Source organism: Buteo buteo, chromosome 9 (assembly GCF_964188355.1).
Source record: "Buteo buteo chromosome 9, bButBut1.hap1.1, whole genome shotgun sequence".
In the NCBI taxonomy this organism is placed as follows: domain Eukaryota; kingdom Metazoa; phylum Chordata; class Aves; order Accipitriformes; family Accipitridae; genus Buteo; species Buteo buteo.
The window spans coordinates 32,092,254-32,117,457 of NC_134179.1; the positions used below are offsets into that span (position 1 = coordinate 32,092,254).

At 38.5% G+C, this 25,204-nt stretch overlaps 1 protein-coding gene and 1 long non-coding RNA gene across 5 annotated transcripts in view; one reads left to right on the plus strand and one right to left on the minus strand.

The window, feature by feature from the left end:
• Positions 1 to 7,624, minus strand: part of LOC142034516 (uncharacterized) — a 52,740-nt gene extending 45,116 nt beyond the window's left edge. For all 3 annotated transcript variants that reach the window (XR_012651675.1, XR_012651673.1, XR_012651674.1), the window contains exons 1-2: positions 7,485 to 7,624; positions 97 to 161 (exon numbers count right to left, since the gene is read on the minus strand). This is a non-coding gene — a long non-coding RNA (uncharacterized LOC142034516). The remainder of the gene's footprint in view (positions 1 to 96; positions 162 to 7,484) is intronic.
• The window catches only part of SYNE1 (spectrin repeat containing nuclear envelope protein 1), a 319,748-nt gene that overhangs the window by 274,310 nt on the left and 20,234 nt on the right, over positions 1 to 25,204 (plus strand). The window contains exons 124-134 of one of the 2 annotated variants that reach the window (XM_075035971.1): positions 477 to 671; positions 1,130 to 1,255; positions 2,030 to 2,185; positions 4,127 to 4,285; positions 4,809 to 4,975; positions 12,064 to 12,226; positions 16,587 to 16,774; positions 18,940 to 19,090; positions 22,327 to 22,509; positions 22,930 to 23,067; positions 23,784 to 23,975. In XM_075035971.1, coding sequence (XP_074892072.1) covers positions 477 to 671; positions 1,130 to 1,255; positions 2,030 to 2,185; positions 4,127 to 4,285; positions 4,809 to 4,975; positions 12,064 to 12,226; positions 16,587 to 16,774; positions 18,940 to 19,090; positions 22,327 to 22,509; positions 22,930 to 23,067; positions 23,784 to 23,975 — 1,818 coding nt within the window. Of the gene's footprint in view, positions 1 to 476; positions 672 to 1,129; positions 1,256 to 2,029; positions 2,186 to 4,126; positions 4,286 to 4,808; positions 4,976 to 7,542; positions 7,676 to 12,063; positions 12,227 to 16,586; positions 16,775 to 18,939; positions 19,091 to 22,326; positions 22,510 to 22,929; positions 23,068 to 23,783; positions 23,976 to 25,204 lie in introns of those variants that run through there. The other variant, XM_075035972.1, reaches the window with a different exon arrangement.

Consider the following 25,204-nt stretch of genomic DNA (forward strand, 5'->3'; position numbering starts at 1 on the left):
ATTTTTGCTTTGTAGCTAACGTCACACTGAAACTGTCTTGAAAAAACCAACGATGTTCTGTTTGAGGAATGCACTCTAGCTAACAAAAAAGGATACCTTGAGTGTCCATCTTCATGTGAAGTTAACAGTATCTAGCAGCTTGGTGTCTTCAAGATTTTTGGCTGGAAGATACATATAATAATAAAGCTTATAAACATAATAGGCTCTAGAGGAAGTATTTCTCTTTAAGAGCAATTGAGATACTGCTATATATGGGGAGAAAGAAGTCTTTCATGTCTGTGTTTCCTTGGAGAAATTTTCTAATGGTCTGTTGCAGTAAATGATTGTGAAAATGTTAGGATAAAACATTTGGGCAGTAGCTCATGCTTAAGCCAAGGTATGCAATCAATTAAAGTATGGGCTTAATAATGAATTATACTGAATTGCTAATTGTAACTAAAAAGACAAAGCTGACAGAGAACTGTTAATATTTTCAGCTTAAAGAAAAAGTTCTCCTAAGGCAGCAAGGGAGTTATATCCTCACTGTGGAAGCTGGGAAGCAACTGCTGCTCTCTGCTGACAGTGGAGCTGAGGCAGCCCTCCAGACAGAGCTTACTGAAATTCAGGAGCGCTGGAAGATAGTTAGCACCCAACTGGAGCAACAAAAGAAAGAGCTTGCTTTACTACTGAAAGTAAGTGTGTGATTTCTTCTGTACTTCTGCAGGTACTTCAATCTGACCTGAGTTTGCGGTATCCCCAACTACTATTTTTTTCTGGAGATTAATACACCTGAATTGAGCTTTTGTCAGAGAACAGTGGCGTGTTTAATACAGGCATTAAAGAAAGGAATGGGAAAATAATTTTGGCAGGGAGAGGCTTTCTGAAAGGATGGAGCTGGATCTAGACAACATAGTAATAACAGGAAGCTTTGGCTTTTGTATTTCTAGTAGCAGAGACCTACACACAAAAAATTTGACACAGTTGTGCACATGACTCGAGCTCTGAGACTACGAGTATTATTTAGAGGGGGATTTCAGGGCATGTTATTCTTATGAAAAAGTTTTCACTGTTTAGTGGTTAGTTAGGCAAATCAACTGACATAAGTATAATCCAGATCTGAATTGAAGTCTAATAAACATTCTGCCTTCAGGACTGGGAAAAATCCGAAAAGGGCATAGGAGACTCCCTGGAGAAGCTGAGATCATTCAAAAAAAATCTTTCTCAGCCTTTGCCAGAACACCATGATGAGTTGCATGCTGAGCAGATTCGTTGCAAGGTAAAGCACTTGTTCTCTGTTGACTCTTGTATCAATCATCTTCGCCTGCCTTTGTGCAGTAACCTCTTCCACTGTTAATAGGCTTCACGTTACTGACTGTGCAAACCGGTTGGCCATCGCTGTGACAAGAAACTATCCATGTAACATTTGGACAGCATAATACCTGAGTGATCTCACTATAATGCAAATCCTGCAGGGTAAATATAGACCTGAACAAAGTGAGATCAGAACAGGATCTGAAAAGTACTGTAGAAGCACTAAATAGTGGTGTGTTTTAATTATAGAAATTCTAACTTCAAATTTAAACTCATGGTATCTAAACTGTTGGTTTAGTGCTTTTTATTTGAGGTGAGATTACTGGGGGGGATCTTAGATAACACTTTTGTGCTATATTCTTTGCAGTTTAGAAATGGATTACAACTTGAAAATATTTTCAATACAGAGAACTCCAAAGCAATACTTGGAATTCTCAAATACTTTTGAACTTTGGAGAGATTTGAGTAGTATATTAGTTTGTGACTACTTATTACAAGACTGACGTATCATTCTCTATTGCGGAGTTACCTCTCATAACCCTGAAAATACCAGTACATATGGGGTTGGTGTTTTCTTTTTCTTTTATTGGGGCTGAAACAGTCCACTTGAAATGGTGGGTCTGCTCAGATATGACTTTAATTCAGTGGGATGACAATGCTTGTCTTCATGGTTCATCAATGCATTCAAATTTTTATTTGTCAGTAAACTGGTCCTTTTTTCTTGTGCACTTCTTTTAAGGAGTTAGAGAATGCTGTTGAAGGATGGACAGATGACCTCGCACACCTCTCTCTGCTGAAGGACACCCTGTCTATATATATCAGTGCAGATGATATCTCAATCCTCAGTGAGCGCATAGAGCTTCTGCACAGACAGTGGGAGGAGCTGTGCCACCAGGCAAGTAGAGTACTGAGCGCTGGTGTGACTATGCAGGCTACTGAAGTGTTGGGAGAAAAACTGAGTGCAAGTGGCAGCTTTTAGAAAAGACGCATGTAGGCACACTCAGATTCAGACCTGAACTCTTGGTGAATCAGGAAAAACATCCGTTGAAATGCTTCCTTCTGCTAGCGTTTCTAGAACTTTGTCGTGGCCATGAGGTCATATTTAAGCAGCCTTGAAAAAACAACAAAAAAGTTACACTGTGTGCTGTGGGGCTGTGGCTGGCTGGGGAAAACACAAAAGTAATACAGTTTACTGTGCTTTGGTGGAGGAGCTGTACTCAGAAAGGATGTCTCCTCCCCGCTCAACATTACTGTATTGTACCCTCAGTTCTGCTGATAGCTTCTGATTCTTCAGACATTGGTGTCTGCATTTCTCTTAGTCTGACGGTGACTTGCTTGGCTCCGAAATGAGTTGACGAGTACTGTTTGATTTTTTGGGTGCATCATGCTATTAGTGTGTTTCTAGCCTCCATCTTGCACTTAGAAATCCAGGTAGTGGGGCCTCCCTCACCCAGCTTTTCAGATTATCTTAATGTTATTTCTGTGGTTCATCAGAGATTGCAGTCCAGGTATACTGGGACTAACTTTGAAATGGTTACCTCATGTAATTTACCTGTGAAGGCTTCAAAAACATACCCAAAGTAGGAAAAATGCTTCACAGTTAACAGCACAGAACTTGTTATAAGTTAGTTGCATTTGAATGAGCCAATGTAGATACATCTAAACTACAGTGTAGTCACTGCATGTATGTTTATGGTAAAGGAGGGAGCCAAGTAAAGAAGTTTTGTCTTAGTTTTGTGCATACTGAATGTTTCAGGATGTAACCTAGTGCAACACTTTGTTCAACTGTTGCTTATTTCCTGAAAGCTGCCATCAAGTTTAGAACCGCAAAAAGGAAATGTGAGATCATGTGTATGCCCCTGTTAAACCTAACAAGGTAGTTAAAGAACACATCCCTTCTGTTTATGAAAAAGCAGATACAGTCTTCATCTTCTCAGCTGAAATGCTGATATAAAGTCAGAAACAACGCAGATTACAATGGGGAGGAAGTAAGTAGTTGTACAAAGGTCTGAAACGGGAGAGATGACTTTGCTGCTCACCCTCTGCTGCTATTTTGATTTCAATGTCCTCCTTTGTCTATTACTATTCATAGTCTGAGATGGTACCACTGCTATAGCAATTTCTTAAACATAGCAATGTTTTCCTTCCTCCTGTATGAACTACAGCATTTGCCTGCTTGATGTTTTATGCCTATTCTTTCTTGCCAGGGCACACCTCAGTCCTTTGGAATCTCTCAAGGCGTCATGCCTATTCAGGAGAAAGAGTTGTCTATGAAATGAGTGTAGCCGGAGTCATGTAGAAAATTGTTTATGCAGAATTTACTGTATCTTTGATTTAGTTTTCTACTTACAAATCATGTTCATGAACAAATTACAGTCTTTTGGAGTTTGGCCTATGCTATGTATATATCTATTTTTTTGCTTTGGTCAAGCATTTATATCTTCCTTTTTTATTTGATCTCTTAGACTAAAAAGAAACTATTAATATACTTTAGCAAAAATTGTAATAAAATTTATTATTTATCTTCTAATGAAACTTTTGGGTTAGAGGCATTATAAAACAAGACATTGACAGGCTACTGAGCATAACGCTTGGATGCCTCTGTCTATGCATAGGATGTAGCTAACAGGAAACCTGAGATTAACGCTTACCTCTAAGCTCACAGAGAGTCACACACAGTTTTTGCAGTACAGCTCCAGTTTGTTTCAATGGCAAGTAAGTGGCTGGAGCACTTTTGCAGGGCCAGAGGAGTTTACATCAAGGCACAAAGTGTTTCAAGCATCTCTTAAATACGTCTACTATTATGTTTTTATTTACTCTCCGCAAATGTTTTAAGGTCTCCTTACGTCGACAACAAGTTAGTGAGAGACTGAATGAGTGGGCTGTCTTCAGTGAGAAGAACAAGGAGCTCTGTGAGTGGCTGACACAAATGGAAAGTAAGGTTTCTCAAAATGGCGACATCCTCATAGAAGAAATGATTGAGAAACTTAAAAAGGTATAGTGCAGGTCATGTACACTTACATACTGTTCTTTAACTGCTTACTTGTTTTGTGTTGCAAAGAGGATACTGAATTAGCTGAAATGGAGGTTTTGCCTTACACTGATATTTGTAAGTTCCAGTAAGACTGTGTGGTTTATGCTCTCTTGCAATGCAGCATTTTCCTGTCTTTCCTGAGGTAGGACCTCCCAGGATACTAGAAAATTAATTGAATGCAAAGTCAAAGGCATCTGAATGCTTTACTAAATATCCAATCAGAATTGCCTGTAATGAGTTTAACTAGAGCAGCTACAATTTTAGAAGGCATTGTGTTTTGTTTCGGGTTTGGGGTTTTTTTTTTTCATTCTTCTGATAAAGTTGTTCGTGGTTATACCTCTAATATTTAAGAGGTTGTCTCTCCACTGTACCAATCACCAAAGAAAGAACATTCACTTGTATTTTTGTATGGTTCCTGTAGTAGTGCAGAGCAGAGTTTATTCAAAATAAGTACCCCGACTTCTGATTGCTCTTTATTGTCCAGGATTATCAAGAGGAAATTGCTGTAGCCCAGAAGAACAAAATCCAGCTCCAGCAAATGGGAGAGCGACTTGCTAAAGCCAGCCATGAAAGTAAGGCATCAGAGATTGAGTACAAACTCAGCAAGATTAATGACAGGTGGCAACATCTTCTAGATCTTATTGCAGCCAGGTAAAACAGTTGTTTTGTTTCTAAGTGCTGAGTGGGACAGATTAGTATGCTGATTGTCATGAATTTAAAATCTTGTTACTATCTGCCTTTTCAGCATTAACTGTGAAATGAGTTTATTCTTAACCATCAACACATTTCTGTGAAATTGAACTTCCTGGTTTACTTTACAGTACCTGACATCATTTCTTCAAGAAGAGTCAATTCAAAACATTGTCTGCTAGAACGACATAGATCAGTTGCAGTCAGATTTATTGAGACTTGCTCCAGTACCATTTTACTTCAAATGAGTGCTTAAAACTGGGTGAAAATGTAGTTTTTCTAAAAAAATTCTTAGCAGAGGAATCAAAAGAGTGCATTTATAGTTTTGGATTTCAAGAAGAGCAGTTCCAAAACTAAGTCTTAGTTTTTCTGCCTGATTAGTTTTTCACTGACGGAGAAGAGTAACTGCAGGTAGATGTATGCCCATTGGGATTAAAGATTCTTTTTACTCAAGGTCAAAAATATGACAGCAATTTTCATAACTTAAAGAAATACAGGATTGTTGTTTGAAATGTGAAGAAACTGGTTTATTTGTTCCAATACTTTCTGTTGAGTCATGCTACATGCTCCCTCCCATTGCTAACAATAATTTTGTCACAATTTTGCACTTCATAAAATGTACATATACTTTATGTTTTACAGTTCTGTGATGCAAGGACATACGAATTAGTAATACTTTAGTCCTGTTAGTAGCAAAAGGGTTTGTTTAGTTTCGTCTTTATTCATCCGTTCATTTTTCATATGGTTTTACTGCATTCCTGTTCTGAAATCTGTAAACACGGAAGCAGTAAATTTTACGCAAGCAGAAGCATTCTGATGGCTCCAGCTCCTTTTATAGTGGTTCATTTTAAAGTAATGAACACTGTATATTTCTTACAGACCAATTAAATCAGGAAGTGGTGCATTACGGTTGAGGAGCCTGCTGGTTTCAGAGGATGTGATACATCACCAGTTGTTGAATATAAAGTATATTTGCTGCATTTTTGTGTTTGTCTTTCGAAACACCTGCTCAGACAAATGTTCAAATAATACCTTCAGGAAGTTTCTAGTGAAAAGTGCATTCAGAAACTGCAAAACATATCTTTAGAAGATCTGCATTGTCTGTTCAGTATTAGAGTTTAGGGCCCTCTATAGGGACAGGTAAGGGTTCAGGATTCTGTATCATTCTTGGGGTGGGGAGATACAAACTACAATGTTACACACTTAAACTTTCTCATTCTGTTATCAAGAAGCAGGGTGTCAAATCCTAGTTCCAAACAAAATTACGTAAAATATTTATTTACTTTTTATTTCCAGTATTTATTTTGTTTATTTATTTCAACATAGCCTTCTTAACTAGCATGCTCAGTACTATAGTATGCAATTAAACATATAATCCTTTCCATTCTAGTACTTACTGAAGTGAAAAAAAAACCCTGCAAGGTTTGAATGTTGCATTGCTGAAGTTGGGAAGTAAATGGTGGAGATGTTTGATGCTAGGTTGGGGAAATCTTGCTAGTTCAGCTGTAGCTTAGGCTGATAGCAAGTAAAGCCCAAGTTGTTGATTAATGTATGTACAAAGTACTTGTCGTGATGTCTAATTCCCACTGGACAAAAGGGTTTGCATCCCCCAAGATAATTTTTAGAAAGCTCCAGAGGCTCTTTAGAATATGTTGTTATATATCAGGATGTGTTCCTGTTACAATATTTTGGAGTTTGGAATGTATCATATAACATGATTTTGGCTGCACTCAGCTGGTAAATGCAGACTAATTGTTCTGGTGTTGAGAATAAAATATATCTTTTCATATTCTGGATCCCTGACAGAATTAATAAATTATTATAGCCTGTGTGCTTTGCTGCAAAGCTACAGTCATCCCTTGCCTGGAGAATTTTTCTTAGTGGTTTGCTTCCTACAGCTGTGAACAAGTAGAAAGTGCTGTATGAAAATGCTTTAGTAATATAGTATGGTAATACGCATCCAGTCTGATTTTATGCTGCACAATGGAACTTCCCCATTCACGTGTAAAAGCCTCTTTCTTTGTTTCTCACAATCTGTTTTCTTACCCACCTTTTTTATTTGCCTCTTCATTCTGAGGAGGTCTGTAACTGCAGAAGAGACAGCTACAGAAAGGTAGCTGTGTCTCTGCATCAGAGACTTCTCATTCTGTCCTTCTAGAACACTTTCATCCTTTCAGGTGAATTTTTCTGATACGTCAGCCTGGTGCAAAAAACTTTACAGATGTTTACAGCCAGGAAGCAGTGCTATTGCTGCAACTGCTCAGGCTTTGCAAAGAAGGCTCTGTTGTATGTATTTTCATCCTCTCCCCTAGCACTCACGGTCCACATTCCTGGAGATCAAGTCTGGCACATGTTGATGAATGCAAGTTTTATTTAGAAACATGACCACTTGTCACCATTCAGTCTCATGTTATCAAGCAACGGCTGCTAACATTTGTTTGGCATGCAACATTTTCTGTACAGTACTCACCAGCAAAGAGAAGTGTGTCCCCTTTCCTCCCCCCGCCCAAAGCACAGTGTTTGCAGGCTTTTGGAGTGGAAGTTCTTCTTTTTAATGCTGGAAAATTTCATGGTGGTGGCAGAGGACTTGCATGCTGTGAGGATGGCGGAGGACGGCAGTGTGGATTCAGATCTCCCAGACTGTAATTGTGATATCACAAGGCAGGCAGCTATTTTTGTTTGCTTTTGATTTATATGGTTCTTTCTGAAGTCTTGGCTTGCTGGGAAACTAATAGAAATATTGATATGTAGAAATCACTACCTTAGCTAGAAATTACTGGGGTTTGCTCAGTTTAAAAATAGTTGACAGTGATAACAGCATACTTTGTTTTACAGCTGGTATTTGTGGATCCTAGAATAATTTTTTTTACTGATGCAGACTAAGTACGAGTAAAATCTCTTGGCTGTCTGAAAGAAACTGTAGACTGTTTTTACTGCTGTTTTTAAATACAAGAACATGTACACACATAAGAGAAAGCAGACTGTGCATTTGTCTGCTCACTGTTTGTGTCATCAAAGGGGCATGGCTACAAGTGAAAGGCAGAGAAGGAGAGAGGCTGTAAAGAAAGTATTTCAGACTTAACTTATCGAAGCTGGTCTGTCCTGTACATATTAATGACTGTTTTGTAACTGCATGTAATACTTGAACTCAGCCTACACCATCTTGGATTTTTTATTCAGCTTCTCTTTTTCTCTCTTCACATTATCTTTTCCAGAGGTTTTGCTGTTGTTCAGAGTTCTAGAAATTTACACTTTGAAAGGGAAACTGTGATCTGAAGAGCAAGTATAACTGGCGGTACTAGTGTCCTGGTACTCAGTAGTACTGTACTTTGGACAATAAATATTTTTTAATCATAAAAGATTATTTTTAAACTGATTTTAAAAGCCTGATTTTAATAGTGTAATATTTTTCACTATTGCATAGAGTGTTTCTTGAAACTTTGTCTCCAGTTCCAAGTAGATTTAAAACAAAACAAAACAAAACTTTTCTGCTTTCTACTGGCTTTGTACAGATTTAGCTAACATGCTCTTACTGACTTTTTTCATGTTGCTTTTAAAGTTTAATATTAGTAACCAGCTGTCTAAATGACTAACACAGTGGCCATGAGTTCTATATGATGCATTATGTATTTACAGGGTTGTTCCTGTTTAGGTTTAAGTGGAATCTAAGGCTGTTTAATTTAGTACTAGTTGAATTAATGTTATTTGTGCTTGATTTCAGCTCCAAGTTGTTCTCCCACTGCCTTTTCTTAATGTAAAATAGACATTTAAAAGTTTTTACTTTCTTGGGGAAACCGAGGTACAGTAATTGGAACATGGAAATGTAAACTTCATAAGTCCATTCAAATTTTCACATGAGTTTTCATCAGTAAACTATAAAAACAAGCAACTGAACTCTGCAGTATTTTCCTTTCTGAGAGTCATAAGTATTTGTAAAATGTAGCAAGACTGATGTGTGTGTGTGTTATATAAAAACAACCTTTAAAACAACCATGTCATGGGTCCAAACCTTTGATTTCAATGGGGAATCTTCATTATCAGGGAGAGGAGTTATCTCAATTCTCTTGCAGAAACATGCATAGTGCTGCCACAAAAGCATGAAGTGATTATTAGACTAATTAACTGTTTAAACATAATCTTGTAAATGAAATCTCGAAAGGACAAAATTGCAGTTAACTAGGGATCCTACATACTTGAATGGTTTATAATTTGACCTTTGTCTCTAAGCAGAGCTTTCAGTTTCATTAGCTTTCAGGCCCTGCCATTAGCATGGAAAGATAAGATTTTGAGCTGTTACATTTTTAAAAGAGAGATATTTCTGTTGGACGCATATTATGTAATTATTTGTACACAGTCACAGTATTCAGTGAGGTGAAGGGCATAGGCATCTTGCCTGCTAAAATTCAGAAGGAAAACTCTTAGACATGATGGATTACATCTATTATTTGTTCACAGATGTTTTCAGAGTAGCTGAAGGTACAACACTGTATTGCAGTTCAGTCAAGAAAAGTAAACCCAGCATACTCCAAGAAGCACTTGTTCATTTGCTTCTATTTGTACCATGGGCAATGAACCTGTTATGTTAGACTCAGTACAAAAAAGAACAGTGTTAACAGTAAATGTAGCGAGGGGCAGGGAGTTGTCCTTTTTTTTTTTTTTTTTAAACTTTTGGAATTTAGGTGCAGGGAATGAATTGCAACATTTTGGTGGGAGGGCAGGTTTAGCAGTAGGTTTTGGTTTTAGTTGGAGTGTTCTTTTAGTATGTCGTGCTTTTTTGCTTTTTCTCTCTTGAGTAACTTAGGTCATTTGACTGAAAATAGCTCTATTTGGGCTGGGGTTGTTTTTTGCTCTGGCAGGGATGTACTCCCATGCAGTCTGCCTGAGGCAAACAGGGCACTTTCTAAATGACAGGCCCTTTATCAAATGTTGCAGGCAAAATGTAAATAAAATCCTGCACCAAGTTTAGGGTACTATACAGTTGCAAACAAGAAAAGCCTGGTCTGCAGCTTGGGCTTGCAAATGATAGAGTGACATTACTTCTACATAGGACTGACATGACTCGTTGTTCCCTTTCCTACTCCAGTGTGCCTGCAAAGGATCAGCGGTATCCAGCCTTCAAAATCTAAGCAGAAAATGGTCATGATTTCACTCCTCTTAATTAATATCAGAGACAGAAAAGCTGTATGTGAGTTCCAGAAGACTGATAGCCAACCTTCTTGCTCACCCTATGAGCAAATTTCGGTTGGTTCAAACCCACAAAGCACTGTATGTACAATCATAGGTGACAAGGAGATGGTCCCCCAGCCATTGGTTGTTCTCCTAGTACCTTTCCAAAGCTAAACATATAGCTGTGTTTCAGGATAACCTGATGATGGGGACTGGGGCAGTCTTTCAGCATGACTGTGTTCATTTCAGTCCCTTCATAGCCAGATTTTCAGGTTACGCAGATTTTTTCCAATTACCGAGATTTTTTTCAGATCACAACCCTTCAGCTGTCGGTCATGAGACTCTGGCAAGGAAGATACTGTTCTTAAGCATGTTTGGTGCTAAAGAGCCACAGTTTGGCCATCTGTGATCTAAAGAGAGGGCTAGAAAGAGACAAAAATTTGAAAGATTTAACTTTTAAGTTGACATTAAGATCTCTGCATTTCTCTTCAGTAAGAAAAGGACAGCCATATTACACTCTTAATGGTCAGCTGCAACTGCTGCTTTAAATATGGAAACACTTGATAAATTTGCTGGTTAGTACTATGGAAAAAATATGAATTGCCCTGTTTGAATTATAGGATAGTCAGGTGACATTTTGTTTGTTTGACAAATCTGGCAATCTTGTATTTTTCAACCCAGTTTAGTCAGTCTATTGCCAGCTGCACTCATCTCTTAAAGCTTTCTGATATTGAAACACTTAAGTGGAATAGCAATAGAAACATAAAAGGGAATGTTACTCAAAATTGTTTGTATTACTACATAAAGGGGAAAAAAAAAAAGAAAGCTTAAAAACAATTTCAGAATCCACTAATGTATGTTATGTAACATGGGGATAGGAAAGAGGGAATTACTGACAGACATTTTTGCAATTGAAACAGTCTGAAGGAAAAAATATCAAGATAGGATGAAGGTTTCATCAAATTTTCCTCACTCTCTAAACTTAATGTTCCCTTGAATAAAAAAAAAAAAACAACAAAACACCACTATTTAATTTTTCCTGGCCATTGCTGTTGCCGGGTCAGGGTCTCAAGAAAAATACTACATAGAAATCACCATGCAGTTACATTCCAATTTCATCTATTTAAATCTGAAGTAGTCCATTAAGACCAAGAACAACTTAAAGCAGCCCTTGGGATTCAGGAATTCTCATTAAGTTCTCAAGCTGGATTTCTCTCTCTAAAACGTATTTATTCAAGGAGAAGCCATCAGACTGGCACAGGTTGCCCAGAGAGGTGGTAGGTGCCCTGACCCTGGAAACATTCAAGGTCAGGTCGGACAGGTCTTTGAGCAACGTGATCTAGTTGAAGATGTCCCTGCCCGTGGCAGGGGGGTTGGACTAGATGAGCTTTAAAGGTCCCTTCCAACCCAAACCATTCTATGATATGTAGTTCAATGTTTAGAAATCACCTGAGTGAAAAAAACCTGTTCACTCTGCACTCCACCACCAGTACTGGTTAAATGAATAAGTTATTTGTAGTCTAAGAACTTTTGTCATCTGTTGGTCAAATACAGAACTAAATTACTTAGATTGTTTTGGGGTTTTGGTGTGTGTGAGTTCATTAAAAAAAAAAAAGTTTTCCTTAACAAACGTTTAACTCAAGGTAAAGGTACAGAAGCTTTGAAAATGTTGTCTGGCATCAGCAAGCTCTTAATTTTTCTTAACCAGACCCTGTGAATGCATGACCATTTGCACATATAAGATACTTCTGTAACATAATAAAGGAAGACTTCAGAACAGAACTTGCCATCTAACTTAAGTTTCTCTGAAAACTTCCTGAAACACATGCTGTGGAAATTCTCCTTCAGTGTGTACTTATGCTGCTGTTTCTTTTTCTTTACAGGGTAAAGAAGTTGAAGGAGACCCTCGTTGCAGTGCAGCAGCTGGATAAAAACATGAGTAGCCTGAGATCTTGGCTTGCCCACATTGAGTCAGAGCTGTCCAAACCTATTGTCTATGAAACTTGTGACTCTGAGGAAATACAAAGGAAGCTAAATGAACAGCAGGTAAAATACAACACGCTTATTAGGTGCATGATGGCATGGGGAGAACCAAAGTAGAGTGTCCTTGGGCTGCCTGTACCCGACTCAATGCTGAGAGGGCATGAGGCAAAGAAGTGTTTAAATATCAAGGCAAGTGGTACTTACTGTGTCACTTATAGAGCCTTCTGCTGGCTTTGACTTCGAATCCACCAGGAGCTGATTGACCTTTCCGAGAAAGGTAAGGCACCAAGAGATGTAACCTGAACGAGTTATTGCAATTGTTTTTCCTTTGGGGTTTGTGGTTTGTGTTTGTTTGAATTGTCTGTTCCCAGAGGCAAAACTGACACCTATTAGACCTTGCAAATTTTGCACATGCTTGAAAATGACTTTTTTAGCAACCCTTCTAACTTAGTTTTATTTTGCAGCTTGTTTGAGAATCACTTTGCACGCAAAGATGCATGAGCTGTACATGTGAAGTTAAAATTGGTTGGTTTATAGCACACAAAGCCTTTATGCAGTGCTAGAACCAATTTGTCAACACTGCAATGGGCAGAAAAACATTAAGTCAACCAGTTTTTGGCATTACAATTAATGTTACTCCTGAGAAGATTTACTATATTTTCTCTTTCCTGTTCCACTTCACTGCCCAGTGCAGTTTTACCTCGAAGCATATTGCTGGGGAGGACTGTTCTGTTGTGTTCCTGTTAGTTATTTATTGGCAAAAAACCCTTTCTGGTGCCTCACTGGAGATGAGTTAGATGCTCTCCTGAGTTCTTTCTGCAGAGAAGAAAGAAATGCGTGGGAAGAGGAGTGCCAGAACATTTGGGGGATAATTAATTTCTGATGTGTACAAACTGGCATTTTGCTCTTTTAAGCTGAGTGTGGGCCTGAGACTCAAGAACCTGCTCAGAGTTTTTGCTGACTCCCCAGCTGATTTGCTACATGGCTGTGCAGAATTATTTATTAATATTCTATATGTAATTTACATAGGGATAATAACTTATAACACACAGGCGTCACTAATGAGTGGTGTTTCTGAGACAATAAAGTGTTGGGCAGGGCTTAACATTGCTATCAACAAAGTGAATACCTGAGATTTTTTACTACCATCCCTATGGAGGCATCCCACAGTTTGTTACAACCACTTCTTAATGGTACTTATTCTGGGCACAGAAACTGGTGTACTTCTGTCTTCTGCTGTGTCCTTGTGGTGATCCCAACACAGTGACAGTGCGCAGTGATATTCTGTAGAAGTGTGAGTGGTTTAATTTGAACTCCAAAGGGGAGAAATAGAGGTGAATCTTATCCTGGGAGGATGCCATGCTTGGAAACTTGATGATGATTTGATTTGATAACACTGCAAGCCATGGTTATAATAATAATTAAAAAAAACCCACCCGCCTTCTGTGTATGGCAACCAGTATTTTTATCAGTCAGAGGCTATATCACTATCCACCGCATCTCAGAATGCCAGTATGTTGACCACCTTCTCAAGTATTTCATCCCTCTTTATTCTTCCGTTAGTGATCTTACGTTCTTTTCCATGTTTGATCTTCCACTGAGGTCATGTTATCTTCCCTGCTCGTACTGCTACCAGTTGTTCATATACAAAATTACGTTAAAAATATTATGCTGTGAAAGAGGAGGACCAAATCCCATTTCTGTAACTCCATTATCTACTTCTCAGCATCTACTTCAGCCAAGAATCAACTTTGCAAATTGCTGGTCTCTGTAGTGAAATTAGAGATACAATTGAAGCTGGATATCCTGGGGAAGGTAGGGTAACTTCACTGCAGTATTTTCCTAGGGTCGCAAACTGCATTTCAAGGATTACTTCTTTGTTTACTTTCTGAATCTGCTACCACTTGAAATGTAGAAAAAGTGGTGTTCGCTTCTGGGTTGGTAAAGGAAAAAAAAGCTGTGTGGGGGTGACAGCAGTGCATAAAAGTGATGCTCCTTTGTGAACTAACCCAAAGGCTAAATGTTGTCTAATAAAATTTTTAAATATGGGAAAGAAATATAAGGCTATGGGGAAAAAACAGTGTAGACTTTGCTTGTAGAAAGGTTCTGTAGGTGAATAAAAAAAGTTTAATCCTTAAAAATCCTCAGGACCACCAACTGGCAGTTCTCACTGCTGCTCTACTCCAAAACAACAGAAAGGAGATTGTGTTACCTGAACTTGCTTAACCTCACGTCTCATAGCTGTCTGGTGTATGTGTTTCATAGAGTATTGTATCTGTTTATAGTATCCACTCTTATATAACATTTCAGGATGGATAGAAAGAAGAATAAGCACTTGGACATCACAATGAAAGAGTGTTTTCCAGGCAAGTGAAAGGGTCAGTGCTGAGGAAGAAAACATTGTGATTTTCCACTTGATGATCTCATGGAGATGTTCACAAAATAGACTTCTGTTTCATAGATGAGAAAGGAAATAGATTACTTCACTGAGTCCAACCTCAGTTATCACAAACAACGAAATCAAATGCTTGATACAAGTTGAACTTGCTCCATTTCAAATTTGCTGAGGTTTTTAGATTCTACATTTAGATCTCATTTCCTGCTGGAAGGCATTTTCAGAACATCATATTGCTAGTTGTAAGAAAAGTTCCTCTAGTTAGACTTTAAATGTATGTAGACACAAGATGTTGACACTATTTCCCTTTGCATGTTATAGTTTACTTCACTAGCAAAATTATAAAGAGCAGTTTATCTCTACTCATCCTCAGGCTGCCAAGTTCTTGTTCTCCTAAATAAACTTCCACACCTCTAATTGTCCTAATATTTCTTTTCTTCATCTGAATCAGAAGTGAACATAGTATTCTAGAGGCAATCTGTCACTTCTTGGTGTGGTCACATTAGTACTTCTTTGTCACTATTGGAATTATATTGTCTTGGCTTTGTTACTGTCCTTCCTGATTTTTCCATCTTAGTATTCTGATGATTCATTGGAAATGTAGGCAGGAGTTAAGCAGGGTTTTTTTCCTTGCACCGATCCAAGAGCAATAGCCAATTACTTTTGTGGCTTGTTTTAACTTGAACCTGTAGTTCAAAAGTGAAGCTGAAACGTTGCTTCAAGATGAAACGTTATCATCAGTGTAGAACAAGCCATTGCAACCAAGAAATCGTCAGGAGAAGTAATACTGATCACATATAATAAGTGCTAGGACACTGTAAGTGCATTTTCTTTAGCTGTCCTGAATTTTCCTTTTCCATTTCTAATGAAAATGCTATAGAATTGGAAAGTTGAAGGAAGATGTCGTGCTTTAACCCCAGCTGGCAAGTAAGCACCATGCAGCTGCTCACTCACTCCCCTCTGGTGGGGTGGGGAAGAGAATCAGAAAGGTAAAAGTGAGAAAACTCATGGGTTGAGATAAAAACAGTTTAAAAGGTAAAGCAAAAGCCGCGCATGCAAGCAAAGGAATTCATTCCCCACTTCCTATGGGCAGGCAGGTGTTCAGCCATCTCCAGGACAGCAGGGCTCCATCACGCGTAACGGGTACTTGGGAAGACAAACATCATAACTCCAATCCTCCCCTTCCTTCTTCTTCCCCCAGCTTTATATGTTGAGCATGACATCTTATAGTATGGAATATCCCTTGGGTCAGTTGGGGTCAGCTGTCCCAGCTGTGTCTCCTCCCAATTCCTTGTGCCCCCCCAGCCTGCTCACTGGCGGGGTGGGTCGAGAAGCAGCAAAGGCCTTGGCTCTGGGTAAGCACCGCTCAGCAGTAACAAAAACACCCCTGTGTTATCAATACTGTTTTCAGCACAAATCCAAATCACAGCCCCATACCAGCTACTATGAAGAAAATTAACTCTATCCAAGCAAAAACCAACATAGAAGAAAAATCTCCTCCTAGAGATGCACTGTTCAACATGTGTTGCTGCCGGTCTCCATGTCAAACATGCCACTTTGCAGCTAGCTCATCTGGGGAAGAGTAGGTTCACAAAGGGTTCTTCCACTAAACCCTCTCAGTAGATAAGAACGTATTTTCTTGTCACACTTCCCTTACTAAATTCTGCTTTACATTCTCAGTGATAATGGGAAAGGATTGGGAATAATTCCACCATTTATTGGTGATGTTGATTGAATGTATGTGAAAGATGCTCAGCTGAGGATGCAGAGCTCTGGCAGTTTGTCCCAGGTGATGGTTTGGTGTTCATAGTCCCTGGGAGAGCCGTGCATGCTGCCGCGTTCTCCCGGCCTCATTGATAACATTGCAACACCACTTGCGCGGATGCAGTCTCTTAATAGGTATTCACTGGATGGTTTTCTCCTGTTTGCAAGCTTATTAAATTTTGTTTTTAATAAATAGAAGAGAAAGGCATTTGTATTTATGCATGTTTTGCAGTTTTTCTTAAGAATTAATTTCTTCACCTACAGGAACTTCAGAGGGACATAGAGAAACACAGCACTGGAGTGGCATCTGTTCTCAATCTGTGTGAAGTGCTGCTTCATGACTGTGATGCTTGTGCCACAGAAGCAGAGTGTGACTCTATCCAGCAGGCTACACGCAATCTGGACAGAAGGTGGAGGAACATTTGTGCAATGTCAATGGAAAGGCGGCTTAAGTAAGTCTAAAATGCCTACAAATTAGTATTTCCTTCCACAGGCACAAATACAGGATGGGATGTATGTTCATAGGGTTGCAGTACTGAAGAAAAGGGTGTGGGGGTCAGAAAAATTTCATACACTGGATAAAAGCCAATAGCTGTTATGCTGCGGGGAAAAAAAAGAGATTTTGGGTTGTGTTTGTATGTGCCTTTATACAAGGTACAGAGATCAATTATCAAATCTTGCTCACAAGGCCTTTGATGGAATGATGTCTCATTTCCCACGCTTCATAGAAATGGTGAGAGAGAAACTAGAGAAAGCTTAGATTATAGCAGTGACTCCAAGGGATTTAGAAAACATGACCTAAAAGGGAGAGTTGTAACACTTAAGTTTACCCTAGAACTGCTGAGACTGATAGGGAAACTAGTTATCAAATGGGTGGAATGTTATTCCGGGCGTTAGGGTTTTCATGCACTTCATGTTCCTCAGAAGTTTCTCTTACATCTGATTTTGTTCATTTGGAAGAATTTTAGTACTGAACACTCATCTGTAATTTCCTCGTCTGCCCACTGTAGCTTTGGGGAGCAAGTGTGGGCTGCCCATAGCCCCCGTGCTTCTTGGCTGCGGTCTGGTTTACTGCACATGCTCAGACCATCTGTACGCTGCATGCCCGTGATATCCAGGAGATTCATTGTTTTCTATTCCCAGCTAGGATAGCATGAGTGATTTTGATAGCCATTATAATGTAGGTTAGATTGCGCCAATGCTATGTACTCTGTGCTGACCGGTAATAAGATATGTTTAACTGTTTGAACTCCTGTATTTATGAAGATCTTTTGTGTATCTTTTAAAGTCATGAATCTGATTTCTGTGATGTTTACACAGTTCATATCAAGAACTCTAGGTGAAGTTTATGACTTTTCAAAATGCTGAATTGAACTTTATATGATCTTTGGTTTTGTGGTATATTCTTAAGGTATTTAGTAGAGGTTTTCTTTATTTTATGCAAAAAAAAGTTGCTTTTAAGTTGTGCTGCTCTATATCCACAGATTGCTATCTTTAAGTAATTTTATACTATTGCAGTGGTAATTCTTGTATAGTGTATATATAAAAATACAGCTTATGAGTTCTGTCTTTGGCACAGTCTGTCTTGAAAATACACAGGCTCTTCATACTTTTGTGTCCAGCAAATTAACTCAGAACTATTTTAAGTTAATGTGGAACAATGCATTGAACTCTATTTTGCTTTTTTGCAATGTACACATTATGCTATTAGTAGATTTGTACTAGCAAGTTAACTGAGCTATCAGTATTTAGGATCTTTATTGTACTAGAAACAGTTACTCATATTAAAAAGCAACTTTCCAGATGTCAAACTTCAGGTTAAACAACATATCATCAACAAAGCATAAATTCTGTATGGATCAGGTCCATATCAGACCTGTGTATCTAAGATTTGGGAAAGATGTATTCTGTATGTAGAACCAGACAAAGTTCTGCTGTAATATAACTTGTCCCAAAACAGATCTTGTTATTTTAAATCAAGTGGTGTTGAAGTTTGTGGGATTTTATAGTCTCAGTATTAAGCCAATTTGATCTCAGGATCAAGAGTCAGCCACTATTTTTACATATTCAGTTGTAGTCAAATTGGTTTTTTTAAACTTTGGAATAACTTCTAACTTTGGTGTTCTTTAAATAAAAACATGTTTACAGTGTATATTGAGAGATAGCATTTTACCACTTGTTGGTGAATGCAAAAAAAAAAGTGTTCATGTCCCTTTGCAACACAGAATATTGACTGAGATCTTTAAAATATATGCTGCAACATCTTCAGCATTCTGTAAGAAAAAGTTCTATAGTTGAAGGTAGCGTGGAATTTCTAATCTCTAAAATACTGGCGTAGTTACCTACACAGGGACTGTATTTCAGAAGTTATTTAGCATGTGCTCAGATTCCAAAATTAGATGCATTAAAAAAAATTGCCATCATCTTATTCTAGCTCAGTCTGGAATGAGCCAGCCTTCCCTGTGGTTTGTTTATCAGTCTGGCTGTCTGAGTTAGATTAAGAGCTGGTTATTGTCTGGTGCAGTGCTAGTTTGCAGTTGTAGATGATTAGTTAAGGTTCTGTAGGTTAGCTGGCCTTCAGTCTGAGCATTCCCTAATTTTCCATTATCTATTGCAGAATTGAAGAGACATGGCGGCTATGGCAAAAGTTTTTGGATGACTACTCTAGATTTGAAGACTGGCTAAAAATCTCTGAGAGGACAGCTGCTTTCCCAAGCTCCTCTGGTGTGCTTTACACGGTTGCTAAGGAAGAACTGAAGAAATTTGAGGTGATTTATAATAGTTGAAATTTAATATCTACTGATCACATTACAGCTGCCAGCTGGTGTTCTTCCTTCCCATGCACAAGTCACTCAGCAGAGACACACTGTATTAATATAGTGGAGTTGATGATTTTGTAGCTGCCTTCAGTGGCAGACTTCTAGGATGAAAAAACAGTGGAAGGTGGCAACTGAAAATGCTAATAAATCAATCCACTCTCTCTTGCTGTCTGATCACCAAAGTTAGATTTCTCACCTTTTTCTTTTCTGCAGCTTTTTAATACGCCCAGTCAGTAGGTGCTCCAGAGTGTTCATAAATCTCCCTTCACCAAGTACCTCTTCAAATGCATGCTGCATGTTTTAGGTTTTGCTTTGATTTTATCCCTCCTCTTCTTTCTGTAACTCTCTGAAACCAGCCTTCTGAACTCTTTTCCTGTTTCACACAAGGTACAATATCCCCATTTTTAGATACTTATTCCTGAAATTCATGTTTGTGCAAATATTGTTATATGTCCACATGGTGTCCCCCATGACTTAAAAGTTAAGTGCATGCTTCAAGACTGACAAGCTGTCACTTCAGTCAATGCTTAAGAGCTTGTTACGTAACTCCATTGTGGCTATTACAATGTGGTGGCTTGTCTTATAATTGCAACGGAGTGTATACCCATGCGTAAAGCACACACACACGTGTCGTATGACTAGTCACAGCTGAAAATCTTTTGCTTGGTTTCATATTTGCAAGGAGTACATCAAGATGAGAGAGAAAAATAATTCTGAAGAAAGAGAACAAATTGTTTAGGCAATTCTGTAAACAGTCAGATGCTGACAAGTATTTGCTGTGAAGAAGAAATGCAAATTTTAAATAACATCTAAGACAAGTTAATACTTTTTAGTTTAACAATTAATTCAAAGCCATAAACTGTGAAGTTCTGATTCAAGTTTTATAACTGACATTCACATTTCTGAATGTACTGGCCAGGTTTTGTTGTTAAACACTGCCAGATTTCATTATGGTGAGGTAGGTTGCCATAGTATAAAAGTGTTTGCTTCCTGGACACAAGTACTCTGTCTCAGACCTCCTTTCCATTGTCCCTTTATTCAGTGATCAGGATCTAAATCTCTTATTTGGCAAGTCTCTGTATGAGAAATAGTACCAAAAATATCTTGGCTGTCTTTGATTTTTACAGCTCATCTGACTTTGCCCAATGTCTGTTTCATTGAACCTCAGCCTTGATGGTGACCTTCCCTCTCCTGCAGACTTGTGGAATTTTTACTGTCTACACAGTGTCAGCAGGAACTAGCTGTGAAGAGAATGGTTTAGTGGCCTCTCCAGAAGCCTGCTTTCCTTGCAGTTTGGTTCCTTCTCTTTTTTTCTTCTTTTTTTTTCTGAGCATCTGCTTCTACACCTACCAAAAAGCAGGAGTGCAAGTGACAAAAGTTGTGGTGTTCAAATTCAGCGGAATTCAGCAACTTCGCTGTGAAGTCAGTATAAAGTCAGACAGGTTTCTGCTTTAACTAGACTTTTTTTTCCAATTTTATTTTCCCCTCCATATCTGCAGTTGAATTTAAAAAAAAAAAAAAAAAAAAAAAAGAGCCCAGCAGACTATGTAAGAACCTTTCAGTTCCTGAGCACAGAGGTCAGAGACAGCTCTTGCTGACTTCACTGTACAAAATCCAACTCCTTCCTTTCCAGTAGTTTATGAGGCAATGAAAAGAGGTTATAGGAAGGAATGCAACAGATGAATTCTTGTGTAGCTGAGCTGAAAAAATGGAAGACAAATACACAGCTGTTCTTTTGCTGGACATGGCTTGGTAACAGGTGAAACAACAACTGCACACTTTTAGATTTCATGGTCCTAGTAAATATAGTCAGATTTGAGCCTCTGATATGAGAGTTGCCTCCCTGTGCAATTTTAAGTGACTTCAGTTCTGAGCATTTCACTCCAGTTGCAAGAACATTTGCTCCTTTTTGGTTGTCCCCTACCCAATTTGATGGCCATTTAATGAAAGGAATAGTTACATTGAGAGGATTCTATGGACTTTTATAATTTTTCTTTTTTCAAACCAGCGTCTTTACTTTTGTATCTGGTATTACAGCAGAAATGTGCTTATTTCATTTTTAGCTTTGATTGGTACAATATGAAGAGTATAGATTGTTTATGCAGAAATCTCATGTGTTAGCTGATTTTAATTAAAATTTCTGTACAGAAGTATATTAGCTATCACACTTCTCCAGTCCTTAGTAAGGGTGATGTTTTGGGAGAGATTGACTGTTTATTTGCATTGTGAGCACTATCAGAGAGCAAGTTTGTAGAACTACAATGGGACTCACAACCTACTTGTATTCAAAAGAGAGCTGGTGTAGTCTATGTTTTTAAGTCTTCCTTTGATCGCTTTTCTCTTTCTGTGACAACATAAAAATGAGGGAGGTTTTAATTATTTTTTTTATATTTATTCTTGAAGGGTTTAATTCCCTCAGCTTCTTACAAGGTGCTTTCTCCACCTTGCTTTGTGATTGCTAGTCACAACATGAAACTCATGGGAAAAGTCACCTACTGTTTCTGCTCCCCAGCTGGGTGACTGAGGCTTTTGTGACAGTAGAAGAAACACTGAAAGTACATGGTGCAGACACTTGCCCAGCCATAAGTTGGTATGGATGTTCACAAAATTTTCTTTCCATGAAAATTTTAAGTCAAAACTTACTTGTATACCACTATACAGAACATAAGATGATTCCTTCAGTACAATTATTTACTATTTTTGGTAAAACTCAGAATAAACAATTGCTCAAATCTCTTCAATGTTTGCACTTCAGCAAATTCAGTGTGTGTAAGGAAATCTGATGAAGCCACAGGAATCTTGGACTTCTGTTCATTATTTAAAAAAAAAAAAGTTTCATATTCATTGTTTGTGTTTCTGTTCTCAAAGGCATATGATTGAGTAGAAGTTGAGTCTAATTTTTTTGTGCTGATTTTGCCATCGTAACAAGTATTCATGTTGCAATTTCTCATTCAGTGAACTATGTCAGTTTTGTAAAATATTTTCTTTTTTTATTGCTCATTGTAATCAGAAGGCAGCCTCTCAACAAGATAGCCCTCAGGAGATGTCCGCATCCATAGTGAAATCTATCAGCTAACACAGGTCAAAGTGTAGAATTAGGGTCAAAATAAAGGGAGACACTTATATATGTATCTTGATTTCAATAATTAAAAAACTGATGGTGTCTTTTGTTCATATTGCTTTAGGCCTTCCAGAGACAAGTGCACGAAAGTCTGACTCAGCTGGAACTGATCAATAAACAGTACCGCCGCCTGGCCCGAGAGAACCGCACTGACTCTGACTGCAGCCTCAAGCAGATGGTTCATGAGGGGAACCAGAGATGGGACAACTTACAAAAGAGAGTTACCTCCATCTTGCGCAGGCTAAAAGTATTTTTTTCCATTTTTAAGCCCTTCAGTTTTACTACTATACCTATGAATCAGGGGTAGTCCAGAAGTTTCCAGTTTAATGCATTTGCACAGTGTTTTTCAGGGGATTTCTACCTTTGGAAGAGGAGGGAGCTTATCAGCTCACTTTGTCTGAGGTAACCAAGGCGTGAAGCCTGTAGAGAAATGCTTGGAGACCTCAAACACCACCTCCTTCATAGAAGATAACCTTCATAAGTCAGCTAATTGCAGCTGTAGATGATATTACTGAAAAGGGAACTGTTGAAAGCATGTAGGAAACGAAAGAAGGGGTACTGAGTTTAGGTTTGAAGGGCATGGGAGCCATTTCTTTGGAGAACCACTATTGCTGGGGGGGTTTGGGTTGTTTGGTCATTTCATGCCACTCCATTTTCCACCCCCCAGCATTTTATTGGCCAGCGTGAGGAGTTTGAGACGGCGCGTGATAGCATCCTGGTATGGCTAACAGAAATGGACCTGCAGCTGACCAACATTGAGCATTTCTCAGAGTGTGATGTCCAAGCAAAGATAAAGCAACTCAAGGTAAAGAGTGATTGAATGGTAAGAGGAGGAGGGATGAAAGAAGAGATAAAACCATTCATGGTGGGAAAAGAATTTAAGAAACATTATGCAAAAATGCAGCCTGATACAGTCACGTATTTGCAGGCTGAGAATTCAACCTCAGAAGTTATGGGCTATGCCAGGTTTCAATATGTACTTTTCTGTCAGCACAGAAGATCTTTGTGCTGCAAAAAATTTTGAAAAAACCCAAGTGTGATAGTCTCCATTCCCTAATCAAAAGAGGAAATGTCAATAAAAATTATTAATATCAAGTCTCCATTGCCGACACCTAAGAATTACTACTTTTGTCAACCATTTCTGCACCAGAAACATCATTATCTGGAGAGAAAAATATCAAATGTCATGTTATGCAAAATTCCAGTGTTGTTAGCTTTAGCATCTGTGTTCATTCTAGACATTTGGTCATGGGCATGGCTTGTTTAGAGAAGAGCTTTCTTTCCAAATACAACAAGTGAGGAATGAGATGGTAAACCATGAAGTATCACTGTTTTTGGCTAGAAAGGCTGTGGAATGCTAAATTTAATTGCTCATTGTTGCTCATGCCAGTATATTTGGAATGATCCCCGTTTGTTACCCACACCATTCTTGCTGAAAAACTCAAAGACTTGCATCCTTAATAACTTAGGTGGTTGTGATGTTGATTTCATTGATAAAGCATGGGATTTTCTTTTATACAGGCTTTCCAGCAAGAAATTTCACTGAACAACAACAAAATTGAGCAGATAATTGTGCAGGGTGAGCAACTCATTGAGAAAAGTGAGCCCATGGATGCAGCTGTCATTGAAGAAGAATTAGATGAACTGCGTCGTTACTGTCAAGAGGTTTTTGGACGTGTGGAACGCTATCACAAGAAACTCATCCACCTTCCTGTGTGTATACTTACATACTGTCATGGTTTAACCCTAGCTGGCAACTAAGCACCACACAGCTGCTCACTCACTCCTCCCCACCACCCCAGTGGGATGGAGAGGAGAATCAGAAAAGAAAAAAAAGTAAAACTTGTGGGTTGAGATAAGAACAGTTAATAATTGAAATAAAATATTATAATAATAATTAATAATTGCAATGAAAAGGAAGATAACAAAAAAAGAGACTAATAAAACTCCAGAAAAACAAGTGATGCACAATGCAATTGCTCACCACCCACTGACTGATGCCCAGCCAGTGCCCGAGCAATGATTGGCACCTCCTGGCCAACTCCCCCCCAGTTTATATACTGAGCATGATGTCCTATGGTATGGAATACCCTTTGGCTAGTTTGGGTCAGCTGTCCTGGCCATGCTCCCTCCCAGCTTCCTGTGCCCCTCCTCACTGGCAGAGCAGGGGAAACTGAAAAAGCCTTGACAGGATAAGCGCTACTTAGCAACAACTAAAATATCAGTGTGTTACCAACTGTATTCTCATACCAAATCCAAAACACAGCACTGTACCAGCTACTAGGAAGAAAATTAACTCCATCCCAGCTGAAATGAGGACACATACATACATATTTGTTTGGTTTGTTGCCATTTTACAAGTGTGAGAATGAGGAGAGAGAAAGCTGTTGAAATGAACTAACACAAACTTCTGTAACTTTCCAAAAATCCTGTGGTTTAATTTTGTTACAACCCTGACCATCTGCCTCCCTTCATCATATGCTATATATGTCCTGTTCAGAGACCAAACTCACCAGATCTAGAATTTTTGTAAATCATCATGAAAATCCATGCAAATTGGAGATTTATGAAACTTTATTAAAGGCGGTAGCAGTGTGGTACTGGTAATAAGAACATCTCCCTCCTCTGTCAGATAGTATTATTGGCAGCTTATTGAGTTGTCTAAAAAACAATGGTAAAATTATTGTCCCCATCAGAAGAGACAGAAATTTGTCTCCAGTACTGAACACATAGCTGAATAAGTGAGAGCAAAATGATTTTTTGCAGCTCAAGTCCTACTGAAGGAAAGGAACAAAATCCAGAGTTTTCAGAATATGAAAGAATATAATGAGAGCAGTGGTCATGATAAAGGTCACTTATGCTTCCTATGACTTGATTCCAGAGTTTTCTTTAACTTGATGTCTCCATTGCAGTGGCATCAGTAAGAAGTCTGGAGATGTTTG